The sequence below is a fragment of the Bombina bombina genome, chromosome 11, assembly GCF_027579735.1.
Source record: "Bombina bombina isolate aBomBom1 chromosome 11, aBomBom1.pri, whole genome shotgun sequence".
In the NCBI taxonomy this organism is placed as follows: domain Eukaryota; kingdom Metazoa; phylum Chordata; class Amphibia; order Anura; family Bombinatoridae; genus Bombina; species Bombina bombina.
This window is the reverse complement of record NC_069509.1, coordinates 172,983,915-173,005,037: the sequence shown is the minus strand read 5'-3', so window position 1 is coordinate 173,005,037 and position 21,123 is coordinate 172,983,915. Positions and strand designations below refer to the sequence as shown.

The following is a 21,123-nucleotide window of genomic DNA, read 5'->3' as shown; positions in this document are numbered from 1 at the left end:
TGAGGAAGGGCGTGGCCCTTTCCTCCGGTTATGTCTGAAATAATCTCTTTCAAATCAGGACCAAACAGTGTTTTGCCCTTGAAAGGGATGTTAAGCAATTTTGTCTTGGAAGACACATCCGCTGACCAAGACTTTAGCCAGAGCGCTCTGCGCGCCACGATAGCAAATCCTGAATTTTTCGCCGCTAATTGCAAAGCGGCATCTAGAATAAAAGTTAGCCAATTTAAGTGCATGAACTCTGTCCATAACCTCCTCATACGAAGATTCTTTATTGAGCGACTTTCCTAGTTCTTCGAACCAGAAACACGCTGCCGTAGTGACAGGAACAATGCATGAAAATGGTTGAAGAAGGTAACCTTGCTGAACAAACATCTTTTTAAGCAAACCCTCTAATTTTTTATCCATAGGATCTTTAAAAGCACAACTATCTTCTATGGGAATAGTAGTGCGTTTGTTTAGAGTAGAGACCGCCCCCTCGACCTTAGGGACTGTCTGCCATAAGTCCTTTCTGGGGTCGACTATAGGAAATAATTGCTTAAATATAGGGGGAGGAACAAAAAGGTATGCCGGGCCTTTCCCATTCCTTGTTTACTATGTCCGCCACCCGCTTGGGTATAGGAAAAACATCGGGGGGCACCGGAACCTCTAGGAACTTGTCCATCTTACATAATTTCTCTGGAATGACCAAATTGTCACAATCATCCAGAGTAGATAATACCTCCTTAAGCAGTGCGCGGAGATGTTCTAATTTAAATTTAAATGTTACAACATCAGGTTCAGCTTGTTGAGAATTTTTTCCTGAATCTGAAATTTCTCCCTCAGACAAAACCTCCCTCCTGGCCCCTTCAGATTGGTGTGAGGGTATGTCAGAAACGTTATCATCAGCGTCCTCTTGCTCTTCAGTGTTTAAAACAGAGCAATCACGCTTTCTTTGATAAGTAGGCATTTTAGATAAAATATTTGCAATAGAATTATCCATAACAGCCGTTAATTGTTGCATAGTAATATGTATTGGCGCACTAGATGTACTAGGGGCCTCTTGTGTGGGCAAAACTGGTGTAGACACAGAAGGGGGTGATGCAGTACCATGCTTACTCCCCTCATCTGAAGAATCATCTTGGGCACTATTATTATCTGTGGCATCATTGTCCCTACTTTGTTTGGACACCATGTCACAATTATCACATATATTTAAATGGGGAGACACATTGGCTTTCATACATATAGAACATCGTTTATCTGATGGTTCAGACATGTTAAACAGGCTTAAACTTGGCAACAAAGCACAAAAAACGTTTTAAAATAAAACCGTTACTGTCACTTTAAATTTTAAACAGAACACACTTTATTACTGAATATGCGAAAAAGTATGAAGCAATTGTTCAAAATTCACCAAAATGTCACCACAGTGTCTTAAAGCCTTAAAAGTATTGCACACCAAATTTGAAAGCTTTAACCCTTAAAATAACGGAACCGGAGCCGTTTTTACATTTAACCCCTATACAGTCCCAGGAATCTGCTTTGCTGAGACCCAACCAAGCCCAGAGGGGAATACGATACCAAATGACGCCTTCTATAAGCTTTTTCAGTGGATCTTAGCTCCTCACACATGCATCTGCATGCCTTGCCTTCCAAAAACAACTGCGCATTAGTGGCGCGAAAATGAGGCTCTGCCTATGACTAGAGAAGGCCCCCATCTGAAAAAGGTGTCCATACAGTGCCTGCCGTTTTTTAACAACAATCCCCAAGATTATAATAACTATAAAGAGCTATCTGTCAAATATGCTTAGCAAAGTAATCGTTTTAGCCCAGAAAAATGTCTACCAGTTTTTTAAGCCCTTATAAAGCCTTTATTCTTTTACTTAATCTAAGAAAATGGCTTACCGGTCCCCATAGGGAAAATGACAGCCTTCCAGCATTACCAAGTCGTGTTAGAAATGTGGCCAGTCATACCTCAGGCAGAAAAGTCTGCCAACTGCTTCCCCCAACTGAAGTTACTTCATCTCAACAGTCCTGTGTGGAAACAGCAATCGATTTTAGTAACGTTTGCTAAAATCATCTTCCTCTTACAAACAGAAATCTTCTTCTCTTTTCTGTTTCAGAGTAAATAGTACATACCAGCACTATTTTAAAATAACAAACACTTGATTGAAGAATAAAAACTACATTTAAACACCGAAAAACTCTTAGCCATCTCCGTGGAGATGTTGCCTGTCCAACGGCAAAGAGAATGACTGGGGTAGGCGGAGCCTAGGAGGGATCATGTGACCAGCTTTGCTGGGCTCTTTGCCATTTCCTGTTGGGGAAGAGAATATCCCACAAGTAAGGATGACGCCGTGGACCGGACACACCTATGTTGGAGAAATGATATGCTCTAACTTGTTGGCAGCCATTACCAAGTTTATATAAAATTTATGGGGTTTTTTTGTTTTGTTTTTTTAAATAAAATCTTTAGCGGCATCCCCTCCCCACCTTCACCCTCCAAGCGATCCTTTTCTAGGGCCCCTCTAATAACGATTTTCTCCCTCCCACTCTCAGTGTGGAAATCTTTCTGCAGTGTAGCTGTCCCGCCTGTTCCCGTCCCCTCCAGTGATGGGCCGCCCATCTGTCTCCCTCCTGACCCTCCCACACCAACAACGATCAGCACCACTGTTACCCGATGCAGAGGGGGACACAGAGTGTGTCTTTCTGCACTGCCCCACTCAGGGTACGGCTCTGGTCGTTAATGGGTTAAATTAGCTCTATTTGTATACCGAAGCCCAAAACTTAGAGAGAACAATTGAAATTTAACATTGTTATACTTATCTCTCCTAACCCCCAGTGGAAGTGTTGAAATGCTCTACACTCTAAGGCCTAGATTTAGAGTTCGGCGGTAAAAGGGCTGTTAACGCTCCGCGGGTTTTTTTCTGGCCGCACCATAAATTTAACTCTGGTATCGAGAGTTCAAACAAATGCTGCGTTAGGCTCCAAAAAAGGAGCGTAGAGCATTTTTACCGCAAATGCAACTCTCGATACCAGAGTTGCTTACGGACGCGGCCGGCATCAAAAACGTGCTCGTGCACGATTCTCCCATAGGAAACAATGGGGCTGTTTGAGCTGAAAAAAAAGCAAAAAAGCAGCGTTCAGCTCCTAACGCAGCCCCATTGTTTCCTATGGGGAAACACCTCCTAAGTCTGCACCTAACACCCTAACATGTACCCCGAGTCTAAACACCCCTAACCTTACACTTATTAACCCCTAATCTGCCGCCCCCGCTATCGCTGACCCCTGCATTACACTTTTAACCCCTAATCTGCCGCTCCGTAAACCGCCGCCACCTACGTTATCCCTATGTACCCCTAATCTGCTGCCCTAACATCGCCGACCCCTATGTTATATTTATTAACCCCTAATCTGCCCCCCACAACGTCGCCGACACCTACCTACACTTATTAACCCCTAATCTGCCGAGCGGACCTGAGCGCTACTATAATAAAGTTATTAACCCCTAATCCGCCTCACTAACCCTATCATAAATAGTATTAACCCCTAATCTGCCCTCCCTAACATCGCCGACACCTACCTTCAATTATTAACCCCTAATCTGCCGACCGGAGCTCACCGCTATTCTAATAAATGTATTAACCCCTAAAGCTAAGTCTAACCCTAACACTAACACCCCCCTAAGTTAAATATAATTTTTATCTAACGAAATAAATTAACTCTTATTAAATAAATAATTCCTATTTAAAGCTAAATACTTACCTGTAAAATAAATCCTAATATAGCTACAATATAAATTATAATTATATTATACCTATTTTAGGATTAATATTTATTTTACAGGCAACTTTGTAATTATTTTAACCAGGTACAATAGCTATTAAATAGTTAAGAACTATTTAATAGTTACCTAGTTAAAATAATTACAAATTTACCTGTAAAATAAATCCTAACCTAAGATATAATTAAACCTAACACTACCCTATCAATAAAATAATTAAATAAACTACCTACAATTACCTACAATTAACCTAACACTACACTATCAATAAATTAATTAAACACAATTGCTACAAATAAATAAAATTAAATAAACTATCTAAAGTACAAAAAATAAAAAAGAACTAAGTTACAGAAAATAATAAAATATTTACAAACATAAGAAAAATATTACAACAATTTTAAACTAATTACACCTACTCTAAGCCCCCTAATAAAATAACAAAGCCCCCCAAAATAAAAAATTCCCTACCCTATTCTAAAATACAAATATTACAAGCTCTTTTACCTTACCAGCCCTGAACAGGGCCCTTTGCGGGGCATGCCCCAAGAATTTCAGCTCTTTTGCCTGTAAAAAAAAACATACAATACCCCCCCCCAACATTACAACCCACCACCCACATACCCCTAATCTAACCCAAACCCCCCTTAAATAAACCTAACACTACCCCCCTGATGATCTTCCTACCTTGTCTTCACCATGCCAGGTTCACCGATCCGTCCTGGCTCCAAGATCTTCATCCAACCCAAGCGGGGGCTAGACATCCACTGAAGAAGTCCAGAAGAGGGTCCAAAGTCTTCCTCCTATCCGGCAAGAAGAGGACATCCGGACCGGCAAACATCTTCTCCAAGCGGCATCTTCTATCTTCTTCCATCCGATGACGACCGGCTCCATCTTGAAGACCTCCAGCGCGGATCCATCCTCTTCTTCCGACGACTAGACGACGAATGACGGTTCCTTTAAGGGACGTCATCCAAGATGGCGTCCCTCGAATTCCGATTGGCTGATAGGATTCTATCAGCCAATCGGAATTAAGGTAGGAATTTTCTGATTGGCTGATGGAATCAGCCAATCAGAATATAGTTCAATCCGATTGGCTGATCCAATCAGCCAATCAGATTGAGCTCGCATTCTATTGGCTGTTCCGATCAGCCAATAGAATGCGAGCTCAATCTGATTGGCTGATTGGATCAGCCAATCGGATTGAACTATATTCTGATTGGCTGATTCCATCAGCCAATCAGAAAATTCCTACCTTAATTCCGATTGGCTGATAGAATCCTATCAGCCAATCGGAATTCGAGGGACGCCATCTTGGATGACGTCCCTTAAAGGAACCGTCATTCGTCGTCTAGTCGTCGGAAGAAGAGGATGGATCCGCGCTGGAGGTCTTCAAGATGGAGCCGGTCGTCATCGGATGGAAGAAGATAGAAGATGCCGCTTGGAGAAGATGTTTGCCGGTCCGGATGTCCTCTTCTTGCCGGATAGGAGGAAGACTTTGGACCCTCTTCTGGACTTCTTCAGTGGATGTCTAGCCCCCGCTTGGGTTGGATGAAGATCTTGGAGCCAGGACGGATCGGTGAACCTGGCATGGTGAAGACAAGGTAGGAAGATCATCAGGGGGGTAGTGTTAGGTTTATTTAAGGGGGGTTTGGGTTAGATTAGGGGTATGTGGGTGGTGGGTTGTAATGTTGGGGGGGGGGTATTGTATGTTTTTTTTTACAGGCAAAAGAGCTGAAATTCTTGGGGCATGCCCCGCAAAGGGCCCTGTTCAGGGCTGGTAAGGTAAAAGAGCTTGTAATATTTGTATTTTAGAATAGGGTAGGGAATTTTTTATTTTGGGGGGCTTTGTTATTTTATTAGGGGGCTTAGAGTAGGTGTAATTAGTTTAAAATTGTTGTAATATTTTTCTTATGTTTGTAAATATTTTATTATTTTCTGTAACTTAGTTCTTTTTTATTTTTTGTACTTTAGATAGTTTATTTAATTTTATTTATTTGTAGCAATTGTGTTTAATTAATTTATTGATAGTGTAGTGTTAGGTTAATTGTAGGTAATTGTAGGTAGTTTATTTAATTATTTTATTGATAGGGTAGTGTTAGGTTTAATTATATCTTAGGTTAGGATTTATTTTGCAGGTAAATTTGTAATTATTTTAACTAGGTAACTATTAAATAGTTCTTAACTATTTAATAGCTATTGTACCTGGTTAAAATAATTACAAAGTTGCCTGTAAAATAAATATTAATCCTAAAATAGCTATAATATAATTATAATTTATATTGTAGCTATATTAGGATTTATTTTACAGGTAAGTATTTAGCTTTAAATAGGAATTATTTATTTAATAAGAGTTAATTTATTTCGTTAGATAAAAATTATATTTAACTTAGGGGGGTGTTAGTGTTAGGGTTAGACTTAGCTTTAGGGGTTAATACATTTATTAGAATAGCGGTGAGCTCCGGTCGGCAGATTAGGGGTTAATAATTGAAGGTAGGTGTCGGCGATGTTAGGGAGGGCAGATTAGGGGTTAATACTATTTATGATAGGGTTAGTGAGGCGGATTAGGGGTTAATAACTTTATTATAGTAGCGCTCAGGTCCGCTCGGCAGATTAGGGGTTAATAAGTGTAGGTAGGTGTCGGCGACGTTGTGGGGGGCAGATTAGGGGTTAATAAATATAACATAGGGGTCGGCGATGTTAGGGGTAGCAGATTAGGGGTACATAGGGATAACGTAGGTGGCGGCGATTTGCGGTCGGAAGATTAGGGGTTAATTATTTTAAGTAGCTTGCGGCGACGTTGTGGGGGGCAAGTTAGGGGTTAATAGATATAATACAGGGGTCGGCGGTGTTAGGGGCAGCAGATTAGGGGTACATAAGTATAACGTAGGTGGCGGTCGGCAGATTAGGGGTTAAAAATTTTAATCGAGTGGCGGCGATGTGGGGGGACCTCGGTTTAGGGGTACATAGGTAGTTTATGGGTGTTAGTGTACTTTAGGGTACAGTAGTTAAGAGCTTTATAAACCGGCGTTAGCCAGAAAGCTCTTAACTCCTGCTATTTTCAGGCGGCTGGAATCTTGTCGTTAGAGCTCTAACGCTCACTGCAGAAACGACTCTAAATACCAGCGTTAGAAAGATCCCATTGAAAAGATAGGCTACGCAAATGGCGTAGGGGGATCTGCGGTATGGAAAAGTCGCGGCTGAAAAGTGAGCGTTAGACCCTTTAATCACTGACTCCAAATACCAGCGGGCGCCCAAAACCAGCGTTAGGAGCCTCTAACGCTGGTTTTGACGGCTACCGCCGAACTCTAAATCTAGGCCTAAGATTCTAGGGGCCAGATTCTATAAAGCTCTCTGGGTTGGTGAAGAATTGTCCCCAGTACTTCTATTACCCTGGTGAAATTCTATAAAGCCACTTTTTACTGTGAAAACGGGGTGTCTCGCTAAAGGGCGTATACTGCATTTTCGTATGCATCTCCTTCCCATACATTACAGAAAGTGCACAATTAAATTCATAATTTAAAAATCTTACAAAATAAATAATTGAAGCATTCAGACAAAAATACTCAGGAAAAAAAAATAGTATTGTTAAGGTGCATCAAAAATCCTAACAAAATTGTTCACCAAAAATCGTATTTGATCAAAAACTTACAATTTGTATGTAAATTACACAGGAACAAAATCAGATTAAATGGGCACAGTGTAAATCATAATTAAAATACACTAAATGGGCAAAAAACACCATTTGTACTTCTAAATACAAGGCGTAATTGTTGTTTTTTTCATAAAATGGGCTGAACAAGGGCGTAATTGTCTCTCAAATCCCAGCTTAATTCTGTGAAACATTTTCACCCCACAGATCTCACTGTTTTTTTTCTCATGAATTAAAAGGTGGCTATAGGAAAACTTACGCATAAGAAAATAACAGCAAATTTATAAAAGGTACAGTGCTCTGAAAAAAATCCTATATTGATTTGTATTAGGCGTAATGTTAAAGTGTAAACATACGCCGGTTCCTCCCTGTGTACTATTACATAGTAGAGAGCTCTCGTTATTTCTATGGGAGACACCTCACCACTTGCAGGGACAGACCCTTTTTTTATAGAATGAGGGCTGTCCTGCGAGTGTCAGACTGGAAAACCAGTCTAGGATGGCGAATATTTAGAATCGAGCCCTAGGAGAGATGTATAGCCGATAAGAAATGGTCCATTTACCTGCAAGCAGGGCAGCCTCCCACTACCACAACAGATGTAGTTGCCGCAGGTTGCTGTATGATGGTATAAGTGCTGGGGTACATAGGCTGGGGGGGAGCAACGTATCCTGTAACGCAGAAAAAGAGAATTATATTAAAGGGAATACTGGCGCTCCTAAGTACACTTGACATAGAAATAAGATCCCCTGAGGATTCCCACTGGTCTCTAGTGTCAGTTTACACACTCCAGTCCTTAGGACCCACTAACACACTTGCTCAGTAACCCAAACCCGCCTACATGTGTATTCTTCACCCAAGGCCAATAGGTTGGGGATGGAGTCTCTGTAGCTTTAAAGGGACAGTCAACACCGATGAAAACGTTATCCCATACCTTAGATCAAGCAAAAAAAAAAAAAAAAAAGCCTGCACCGCATCTCATCTTCAATAACACTAACGTTAGGTGGCTAATCTTCAATGAACATTTAGTTAACAACAGCAGATATGGCCACCAAACACCTCCCCCTGTTACGTAGGAGGCTTCTTCTCTAACTCTTCATCCAATGCGAATCAAATCCTCGGCTAGATTCTTTAGCCGCATTCACAGAGACACTGCTCTATTTCTAATAGTGAGCGTGCGCATTAGAAATAGAACAGTGTCCCTGTGAACGAGTATGGATTTAAAACAAGAAGCCTCCTACGTAACAGGGGGCGGAGTTTGGCGGCCATATCTGCCGCTGTTAACTAAATGTTCAATGAAGATTAGCCACCTAACGTTAGTGTTATTGAAGATGGGATGCGGTGCAGGCTCTTTTTTTTTTGCTTGATCTAAGGTATGGGATAACGTTTTCATCGGTGTTGAATTTCCCTTTAAGGAAAAGTTGGTGTAGTCCAGCAGTGGGTGTAGCTGGTCCCTGGTTTTGTTATTGGTACAGAAAGTGTTAGGAGGGGCAGAAAGACTGAGCTCCCCAACAGGAAGGATCCCAAACAGGAAGGATCCCAAACAGGAAGGATCCCCAACAGGAAGGATCCCCAACAGGAAGGATCCCCAACAGGAAGGATCCCCAACAGGAAGGATCCCCAACAGGAAGGATCCCAAACAGGAAGGATCCCCAACAGGAAGGATCCCCAACAGGAAGGATCCCCAACAGGAAGGATCCCCAAACAGGAATGATCCCAAACAGGAAGGATCCCAAACAGGAAGGATCCCAAACAGGAATGATCCCAAACAGAAATGATCCCAAACAGGAATGATCCCAAACAGTTCTACATTTTAGAGCTCTGATCCTGTGGTCATCTCAAAATAAATCCTAAAACTCTGGTGTAGTTAGTGGGTCCTCTGTATCTCTGAGCAGAGTGAACATTTTATACAGAGTTCAACAACATAAGTTTAAAGGGATATAAAACCCAAAAATTTATTTTACTGGGTGATCCCCCCCCCCCCCAATTTACTTCTATTATTATTATTAACTTGCTTTGTTCCCAGGGTATTCTTTGTTGAAGAGATACCTAGGTAGGTGTTTTTAGCACTACATGGTAGGAAATAGGGCTGCCCTCTAGTGCTCTTGCAAATGGATAACTTTCTTGCAAAACTGTTGTCATATAGTGCTCCTGAGCATGTCCCTGCTTTTCAACAAAAGATACCAAGAGAACAAACCAAAATTGAAAACAGAAGTAAAATTAAAAAGTTGTATAAAATGATTATGTTCGGTCTGAATCATTTCGGGTTTCATGTCCCTTACATGTATAAAATGGTTATGTTCGGTCTGAATCATTTCGGGTTTCATGTCCCTTACATGTATAAAATGGTTATGTTCGGTCTGAATCATTTCGGGTTTCATGTCCCTTACATGTATAAAATGGCATGTTCGGTCTGAATCATTTCGGGTTTCATGTCCCTTACATGTATAAAATGGCATGTTCGGTCTGAATCATTTCGGGTTTCATGTCCCTTACATGTATAAAATGGTTATGTTCGGTCTGAATCATTTCGGGTTTCATGTCCCTTACATGTATAAAATGGCATGTTCGGTCTGAATCATTTCGGGTTTCATGTCCCTTACATGTATAAAATGGCATGTTCGGTCTGAATCATTTCGGGTTTCATGTCCCTTACATGTATAAAATGGTTATGTTCGGTCTGAATCATTTCGGGTTTCATGTCCCTTACATGTATAAAATGGCATGTTCGGTCTGAATCACTTCGGGTTTCATGTCCCTTACATGTATAAAATGGCATGTTCGGTCTGAATCATTTCGGGTTTCATGTCCCTTACATGTATAAAATGGTTATGTTCGGTCTGAATCATTTCGGGTTTCATGTCCCTTACATGTATAAAATGATATGTTCGGTCTGAATCATTTCGGGTTTCATGTCCCTTACATGTATAAAATGATATGTTCGGTCTGAATCATTTCGGGTTTCATGTCCCTTACATGTATAAAATGATATGTTCGGTCTGAATCATTTCGGGTTTCATGTCCCTTACATGTATAAAATGGCATGTTCGGTCTGAATCATTTCGGGTTTCATGTCCCTTACATGTATAAAATGGCATGTTCGGTCTGAATCACTTCGGGTTTCATGTCCCTTACATGTATAAAATGGCATGTTCGGTCTGAATCATTTCGGGTTTCATGTCCCTTACATGTATAAAATGGTTATGTTCGGTCTGAATCATTTCGGGTTTCATGTCCCTTACATGTATAAAATGGCATGTTCGGTCTGAATCATTTCGGGTTTCATGTCCCTTACATGTATAAAATGGCATGTTCGGTCTGAATCATTTCGGGTTTCATGTCCCTTACATGTATAAAAGGGCATGTTCGGTCTGAATCATTTCGGGTTTCATGTCCCTTACATGTATAAAATGGCATGTTCGGTCTGAATCATTTCGGGTTTCATGTCCCTTACATGTATAAAATGGTTATGTTCGGTCTGAATCATTTTGGGTTTCATGTCCCTTACATGTATAAAATGGCATGTTCGGTCTGAATCATTTCGGGTTTCATGTCCCTTACATGTATAAAATGGCATGTTCGGTCTGAATCATTTCGGGTTTCATGTCCCTTACATGTATAAAATGGCATGTTCGGTCTGAATCATTTCGGGTTTCATGTCCCTTACATGTATAAAATGGTTATGTTCGGTCTGAATCATTTCGGGTTTCATGTCCCTTACATGTATAAAAGGTTATGTTCGGTCTGAATCATTTCGGGTTTCATGTCCCTTACATGTATAAAATGGCATGTTCGGTCTGAATCATTTCGGGTTTCATGTCCCTTACATGTATAAAATGGCATGTTCGGTCTGAATCATTTCGGGTTTCATGTCCCTTACATGTATAAAAGGTTATGTTCGGTCTGAATCATTTCGGGTTTCATGTCCCTTACATGTATAAAATGGCATGTTCGGTCTGAATCATTTCGGGTTTCATGTCCCTTACATGTATAAAATGATATGTTCGGTCTGAATCATTTCGGGTTTCATGTCCCTTACATGTATAAAAGGTTATGTTCGGTCTGAATCATTTCGGGTTTCATGTCCCTTACATGTATAAAATGGTTATGTTCGGTCTGAATCATTTCGGGTTTCATGTCCCTTACATGTATAAAATGGTTATGTTCGGTCTGAATCATTTCGGGTTTCATGTCCCTTACATGTATAAAAGGTTATGTTCGGTCTGAATCATTTTGGGTTTCATGTCCCTTACATGTATAAAATGATATGTTCGGTCTGAATCATTTCGGGTTTCATGTCCCTTACATGTATAAAATGTTATGTTCGGTCTGAATCATTTCGGGTTTCATGTCCCTTACATGTATAAAATGGCATGTTCGGTCTGAATCATTTCGGTTTTCATGTCCCTTACATGTATAAAATGGTTATGTTCGGTCTGAATCACTTCGGGTTTCATGTCCCTTACATGTATAAAATGGTTATGTTCGGTCTGAATCATTTCGGGTTTCATGTCCCTTACATGTATAAAATGGTTATGTTCGGTCTGAATCATTTCGGGTTTCATGTCCCTTACATGTATAAAATGGTTATGTTCGGTCTGAATCATTTCGGGTTTCATGTCCCTTACATGTATAAAATGGCATGTTCGGTCTGAATCATTTCGGGTTTCATGTCCCTTACATGTATAAAATGGCATGTTCGGTCTGAATCATTTCGGGTTTCATGTCCCTTACATGTATAAAATGGTTATGTTCGGTCTGAATCATTTCGGGTTTCATGTCCCTTACATGTATAAAATGGCATGTTCGGTCTGAATCATTTCGGGTTTCATGTCCCTTACATGTATAAAATGGCATGTTCGGTCTGAATCATTTCGGGTTTCATGTCCCTTACATGTATAAAATGGTTATGTTCGGTCTGAATCATTTCGGGTTTCATGTCCCTTACATGTATAAAATGGCATGTTCGGTCTGAATCACTTCGGGTTTCATGTCCCTTACATGTATAAAATGGCATGTTCGGTCTGAATCATTTCGGGTTTCATGTCCCTTACATGTATAAAATGGTTATGTTCGGTCTGAATCATTTCGGGTTTCATGTCCCTTACATGTATAAAATGATATGTTCGGTCTGAATCATTTCGGGTTTCATGTCCCTTACATGTATAAAATGATATGTTCGGTCTGAATCATTTCGGGTTTCATGTCCCTTACATGTATAAAATGATATGTTCGGTCTGAATCATTTCGGGTTTCATGTCCCTTACATGTATAAAATGGCATGTTCGGTCTGAATCATTTCGGGTTTCATGTCCCTTACATGTATAAAATGGCATGTTCGGTCTGAATCACTTCGGGTTTCATGTCCCTTACATGTATAAAATGGCATGTTCGGTCTGAATCATTTCGGGTTTCATGTCCCTTACATGTATAAAATGGTTATGTTCGGTCTGAATCATTTCGGGTTTCATGTCCCTTACATGTATAAAATGGCATGTTCGGTCTGAATCATTTCGGGTTTCATGTCCCTTACATGTATAAAATGGCATGTTCGGTCTGAATCATTTCGGGTTTCATGTCCCTTACATGTATAAAATGGCATGTTCGGTCTGAATCATTTCGGGTTTCATGTCCCTTACATGTATAAAATGGCATGTTCGGTCTGAATCATTTCGGGTTTCATGTCCCTTACATGTATAAAATGGTTATGTTCGGTCTGAATCATTTTGGGTTTCATGTCCCTTACATGTATAAAATGGCATGTTCGGTCTGAATCATTTCGGGTTTCATGTCCCTTACATGTATAAAATGGCATGTTCGGTCTGAATCATTTCGGGTTTCATGTCCCTTACATGTATAAAATGGCATGTTCGGTCTGAATCATTTCGGGTTTCATGTCCCTTACATGTATAAAATGGTTATGTTCGGTCTGAATCATTTCGGGTTTCATGTCCCTTACATGTATAAAAGGTTATGTTCGGTCTGAATCATTTCGGGTTTCATGTCCCTTACATGTATAAAATGGCATGTTCGGTCTGAATCATTTCGGGTTTCATGTCCCTTACATGTATAAAATGGCATGTTCGGTCTGAATCATTTCGGGTTTCATGTCCCTTACATGTATAAAAGGTTATGTTCGGTCTGAATCATTTCGGGTTTCATGTCCCTTACATGTATAAAATGGCATGTTCGGTCTGAATCATTTCGGGTTTCATGTCCCTTACATGTATAAAATGATATGTTCGGTCTGAATCATTTCGGGTTTCATGTCCCTTACATGTATAAAAGGTTATGTTCGGTCTGAATCATTTCGGGTTTCATGTCCCTTACATGTATAAAATGGTTATGTTCGGTCTGAATCATTTCGGGTTTCATGTCCCTTACATGTATAAAATGGTTATGTTCGGTCTGAATCATTTCGGGTTTCATGTCCCTTACATGTATAAAAGGTTATGTTCGGTCTGAATCATTTTGGGTTTCATGTCCCTTACATGTATAAAATGATATGTTCGGTCTGAATCATTTCGGGTTTCATGTCCCTTACATGTATAAAATGTTATGTTCGGTCTGAATCATTTCGGGTTTCATGTCCCTTACATGTATAAAATGGCATGTTCGGTCTGAATCATTTCGGTTTTCATGTCCCTTACATGTATAAAATGGTATGTTCGGTCTGAATCATTTCGGGTTTCATGTCCCTTACATGTATAAAATGGCATGTTCGGTCTGAATCATTTCGGGTTTCATGTCCCTTACATGTATAAAATGGCATGTTCGGTCTGAATCATTTTGGGTTTCATGTCCCTTACATGTATAAAATGGCATGTTCGGTCTGAATCATTTTGGGTTTCATGTCCCTTACATGTATAAAATGGCATGTTCGGTCTGAATCATTTCGGGTTTCATGTCCCTTACATGTATAAAATGGTTATGTTCGGTCTGAATCATTTCGGGTTTCATGTCCCTTACATGTATAAAATGGCATGTTCGGTCTGAATCATTTCGGGTTTCATGTCCCTTACATGTATAAAATGGCATGTTCGGTCTGAATCACTTCGGGTTTCATGTCCCTTACATGTATAAAATGGTTATGTTCGGTCTGAATCATTTCGGGTTTCATGTCCCTTACATGTATAAAATGGCATGTTCGGTCTGAATCATTTCGGGTTTCATGTCCCTTACATGTATAAAATGGTTATGTTCGGTCTGAATCATTTCGGGTTTCATGTCCCTTACATGTATAAAATGGTTATGTTCGGTCTGAATCATTTCGGGTTTCATGTCCCTTACATGTATAAAATGGCATGTTCGGTCTGAATCATTTCGGGTTTCATGTCCCTTACATGTATAAAATGGTTATGTTCGGTCTGAATCATTTCGGGTTTCATGTCCCTTACATGTATAAAATGGCATGTTCGGTCTGAATCATTTCGGGTTTCATGTCCCTTACATGTATAAAATGGCATGTTCGCTCTGAATCATTTCGGGTTTCATGTCCCTTACATGTATAAAATGGCATGTTCGGTCTGAATCATTTCGGGTTTCATGTCCCTTACATGTATAAAATGGTTATGTTCGGTCTGAATCATTTCGGGTTTCATGTCCCTTACATGTATAAAATGGCATGTTCGGTCTGAATCATTTCGGGTTTCATGTCCCTTACATGTATAAAATGGCATGTTCGGTCTGAATCATTTCGGGTTTCATGTCCCTTACATGTATAAAATGGTTATGTTCGGTCTGAATCATTTCGGGTTTCATGTCCCTTACATGTATAAAATGGCATGTTCGGTCTGAATCATTTCGGGTTTCATGTCCCTTACATGTATAAAATGGCATGTTCGGTCTGAATCATTTCGGGTTTCATGTCCCTTACATGTATAAAATGGTTATGTTCGGTCTGAATCATTTCGGGTTTCATGTCCCTTACATGTATAAAATGGCATGTTCGGTCTGAATCATTTTGGGTTTCATGTCCCTTACATGTATAAAAGGTTATGTTCCCCACCTCTCAGCTGTGTGCACGGCAGTCATTAGGAGAGAATACATTGTTACCTGCGTTCACATTCAGCACAGGAAACGGTTTTCCTATAGAATTATTTGTGGTGTAGGAGATTTGTTTTCATCTCCATATAACTTTGGCTTAAGATATATAATCATAAAACACACTGTTAAATGATCACTAGAACATGGAAAACAACCCAAATGAAAAGGACTAAAATGTAATGATTACCTAAATTTCTACCTAAAATAAAATCTAAATCTTCCCCGGCTCAGTTTAGCTTCTGCGATACATCTTCATCAGAAATAACAGGGATGTGTAATCCCAGACCCTGCCCGTGGATATAAGGAAAAGACCTGTTTGTAAAATACCTTATATTGTGTGATTTCATGATTTAGATAGAGCCTGAAAATTAAAGAAGGAAAAAACACTTTCTAATTTATTTAATTATCTTTTTATTTGATTTGTTAAAGCACATACATACATAGGCTTAGGAGCTTGCACGTGTCTTAAAGTGATGCTAACATTTCAGATGTTAAGAACGTTGCAATTAAAATTGATCCCAGCGGGCCGGCATGACTTTGTAATAGAAACATTACTATAGGCACTTATTTAACCCCTTTTCACTGATAGATTAAACATATACTTTTTATGGTAAAGATGACAAATGGCATTTGATTAGCTAATGTTTACCATCACTTAAGCACTATATGTCAGCTATGTTTGCAACAATGTGTGTAACAATGTTATACATACAGCCCTCAAGTCACAAATGCTAGAGAAAGAGTCTTGGTGTGCGGCAGCACTAATCCGGAACCGGAACTGCAGGTGAACAGCAGGATCATCCAATGAGGTAACAGCTTCCCCGGAGTGCCGTAACCGGGGTGATCAAACCCAAAGTTAGTAACACTTGAGGGAAAAAGAGGCAGGCACTACTCGGGGTGAAAAAATAACAACAAATATTTATTGAATAAGCCACACAATGAAATTGGACAGGCTTAAAATAAATCCCAGCAACATGCAGATAGACAGAGGACAGAGGGACTGACGGCCTGACGCGTTTCGCGCCCCCTAGTGGTGCTTAATCATAGGCCCTATGCCTATGATTAAGCGCCACTAGGGGGCACGAAACGCATCAGGCCGTCAGTCCCTCTGTCCTCATGTTGCTGGTATTTATTTTAAGCCTGTCCAATTTCATTGTGTGGCTTATTCAATAACTATTTGTTGTTATTTTTTCACCCCGAGTAGTGCCTGCCTCTTTTTCCCTCAAGCCCTCAAGTCACATCCACGCTCCTTAGCCTAAGTGTGCATGATATTCAACAAATAATACCAAAGTAAAGTAAACTGTTGACATGTCGCAAAACAAAAAAAAAATCCTCTGTGCACATGCCTAATACGTGGTAAACCTAGGTGACAGCGAGCATATCAAGTACCCAGGTGAGAGAGATTGTGTACAAGCACATAACAAAATATCCCAAGACAACCTTCAATAGAGCTTTTTATGCTTTTGTTGGAATGGGCCACTAGGGGGCAGTATATCTATAACAATAAGGCCATGTAACCTAACATCAAATAAGTGAAAAACCCCAAATAGAAGTTAGATTTGTAACAGTGATATACACTTTTGAGCACTAAATGGCAGTACTGTTTGTAACAATGTTATAGATTACTGTAAACAGTTAAAACACTGCTGTCATATAATTCTCCAAACATGCATGCGCCTGAAACTATCTAGGTATGCTCTTAAAAAAAAACCAATACCAAAGAAGATTTGATGCTAGAAGCAAATTTGAAATCCCCCCCCCCCCCCAAAAAAAATACATGATCTAGCTCAGCGATGGCTAACTTTGGCACCCGAGAAGTTTCAGAACTACATTTCCCATGATGCTCCAGTGTCTAAGCATCATTGGTAATTGTTCCAAAACATATGGGTTGCTAGGTTTAGCCATCACTGCTCTAGGTGAATCATGAATGTTTCATCTTGACTTTCAGATCCTCTTAAACAAGAAACCTAGAAATCTGTAAATTACTGGCTACTCCCCTATAGCAGGTGTAGCAGACGTAATAATGATGATAATAATAATAATAATAATAATAATAATAATAATAATAATAATAATAATAATAATAATAAGCTACTGCAGAAACAGGAAGCAGGTAAGAGCAAGTAACGGTACAATTTATCTTTGTAGGTCACATGAAATATCAGGGGATTTCCTTCTAAATTACAAGGTATGACTGGACATGATTTCTTGAGCTGAAACAGACGATGACAGATGAGGGGGGGTACACAGTTATTTGGATGAGAAAAAGCAGAAATGGCAGCTGCAGACAATATCATTTTGGTTCTATAGGACATGAGCAACAGCACATCTAGCTGAGGAAAGATTATAGTTCTTGCTGTGGCACAGGGGTGGCAAATGCCGTGCCCAAATTGGCAACAATCTTCTAAAGAAATTTGTGTAACCGCCACCCATAAATATTGTAAAGCAGCAGATTATATTATACAGTAATATGCAGATATATCATACAGAGCTAAGGACCCTGGTTTAATAAGCACAGTACTAAAAAGTGGGACATGAGAAAATGACATATTGCACTTTGTGATCTCACTTCACAAGCATAAAAAGACCAGAAATACATCATTGTCTGATACTGTGTGAGAGACTAACACATCATTGTCTGATACTGTGTGAGAGACTAACACATCATTGTCTGATACTGTGTGAGAGACTAACACATCATTGTCTGATACTGTGTGAGAGACTAACACATCATTGTCTGATACTGTGTGAGAGACTAACACATCATTGTCTGATACTGTGTGAGAGACTAACACATCATTGTCTGATACTGTGTGAGAGACTAACACATCATTGTCTGATACTGTGTGAGAGACTAACACATCATTGTCTGATACTGTGTGAGAGACTAACACATCATTGTCTGATACTGTGTGAGAGACTAACACATCATTGTCTGATACTGTGTGAGAGACTAACACATCATTGTCTGATACTGTGTGAGAGACTAACACATCATTGTCTGATACTGTGTGAGAGACTAACACATCATTGTCTGATACTGTGTGAGAGACTAACACATCATTGTCTGATACTGTGTGAGAGACTAACACATCATTGTCTGATACTGTGTGAGAGACTAACACATCATTGTCTGATACTGTGTGAGAGACTAACACATCATTGTCTGATACTGTGTGAGAGACTAACACATCATTGTCTGATACTGTGTGAGAGACTAACACATCATTGTCTGATACTGTGTGAGAGACTAACACATCATTGTCTGATACTGTGTGAGAGACTAATAGATGTTGTTGCACCAGAACTGGGACAGTATTTAAATATTTCGTTTTTAAAACTTACAAAGCTAATAGGTTTAGTTAGTTTTTAAATTTCTAAGGTACATTTCTGATCTTGCATTATTGAATCAAGTTCATAAAAAAAATAAAAAAAACCAAACAACCCACAGGATCTGAAATATAGAGATTGTTCCATTTACAGTAAAAACAATTGTGCATTTAAAGGGACGTGTGAAAAGGAAATGTTCTGTGTTATAACATTTTATTAATGTGCTATTGATTGCATGCAACTATGTAAAGATGAGCACCAGAGCAGCAATGCACACATCTGGTGAACCAATGACTAGAGGCATGTGTGCAACAACCAATCCCCATGCAGTGCATTGCTGTTCCCGAGCCTACCTAGCTGTGCTTTAAAAAAAAAGATAATGTTGAGAATAAAGTAAATACAATTTAAGTAAATTGAAGTAAATTAAAATTGCATGTTCTATAGCAGTTGTCTCAAAGTACCGGCCCTGGGGCCATATGTGGCCCTCAAGATAATTTAATCTGGCCCTCCCTTGTTTATTAGGTAAATTATTCATTTTACCCCATCATTTTTTTTTTAGGGTTCTAAGACGTGTAACAAGTTGATGTTCTATATAGTCACTCACAAGATTAATATAAAAACAAACATGTTTTGTATAATGTAGACCCCCATAATGCACTGCTTGGATAAATGTACATTTTTTATTCAGTTCCAGAATGATCACTTGGCACTCACAAGATAAATATACACTGTGTAAATCTAATCTGGACTACAACTCCCACCATGCACTACTAATTGGGTAAATGTCACTTCCACTTCCTAGTATATCCAGTTCCAGAGCACTCACTGTTCAAGTGGCCCCCATGGGAGGAGTACACTTGGGACAGTGGCCCCAGATACAATGAGCTTGATAGCCCTGCTCTATAGTTAGATTTTTACTTTTAAGGATATATAGTTATTTTTTGGGAAGAATTTTTTTTATCAAGACTTATTTTTCTATAAAAATTTCCCATTAAAAAGTCTTAAAACTAACTGAGTGTCCCAATTGTTTTTTACCGGAGGAAAAATAATGTAAATATTCTGGTCTAGGTCTGGAGACCTTGCGGTTTCACATGATATGAGATTACTTGCTAGAAACAGAGAAGCCAAGTTGTGCTTATGGTCAATGTGACATTAGCCCTAAAGGAAATGCTTATTTCATAATCCCACGTGTTTTTATAGTACAAAACAATAACTAGAATCTGCACAAATAATACAGACAGTTTATGTATTTCACCATTTCTCAATCACCCCAAGCAACAGGGCCAACAATAATATAGATAGGAAAAGTATGTTAAAGAGATAGGAAAGTCAAATTTAAATTTGCATGATTAAGATAGAGCATGTTATTTTAAGACACTTTTAAATTTATATCTATTTTCTAAATGTGCTTTGTTCTCTTGGTATCCCTTGTTGAAAAATAATACACATATCCTACCCTAGTGGGAGCTAGCTGCTGATTGGTGCCTGCACACATGTGTCTCTTGTGATTGGCTAACTAGATGTGTACAGCTAACTGCAAGTAGTGCAATGCTGCTCCTTCAGCAAAGGATAACAAGAAAATGAAGCAAATTTGATAATAGAAGTAAATTGGAAAAGTTGTTTAAAATTGTACGTTCTATCCGAATCATGAAAGAAAAATGTTGGGATTTCCTGTCCCTTTAAAAATAAGAACAAAGTTCTAAAGTATATGTATACATATTTGCAGTGTTCTCCCCAAGACCTTTTTTATGGGTGCACCAAACGGCTGATTTTACAATTACATAATAAAAGTAAATTGGAAAGTTGTTTAAAACTGTATTCTCTTTCTGAATAATAAAAACATTTTTGGGTTTCATTTCCCTTTAAATTGCATTGTGCTTTGGATAGCAGACTGTTATATTAGAAAGTATTATACTGCCCCCACCTGGCCATTTCATAATACCACCCATAATACCATACCATCTCAGAGGAGAACGCTGTATTTGTGTTTTATTGCAGCCGGGTATATCCTGTGACATAGCGCAGAAACTATACGCTACTACTACTAAACACCTTCTTTGCGTCCCTAGACCTTTTTTTCCCTTTATTTTTTTTGGCACCTTGGACTCTTTCCCCCCCCAAATGTTTCAGACACTCCAAGTGGCTTTAACTATGGGAATATTTAGGCAAAGACCAGTGTACAGGTATATTAAATAGTACTTTTCACCATGGAAAGTTGTTTAAAATGCCATGCCCTATTTGAAACATGAAAGTCTTTTTTGGACTTCACTGTCCCTTTAATTATTGGGACCAAAAAAAAATTATTTTATGATTCAGATAGAACATGCAAATTTGA

At 39.2% G+C, this 21,123-nt stretch overlaps 1 protein-coding gene across 2 annotated transcripts in view; it reads right to left on the bottom strand.

Annotated features, from left to right (window-relative positions):
- The window catches only part of BRI3 (brain protein I3), a 40,604-nt gene that overhangs the window by 7,897 nt on the left and 11,584 nt on the right, over window positions 1-21,123 (bottom strand). For both annotated transcript variants that reach the window (XM_053694771.1, XM_053694772.1), the window contains exon 3: window positions 7,978-8,083. In XM_053694771.1, coding sequence (XP_053550746.1) covers window positions 7,978-8,083 — 106 coding nt within the window. The remainder of the gene's footprint in view (window positions 1-7,977; window positions 8,084-21,123) is intronic.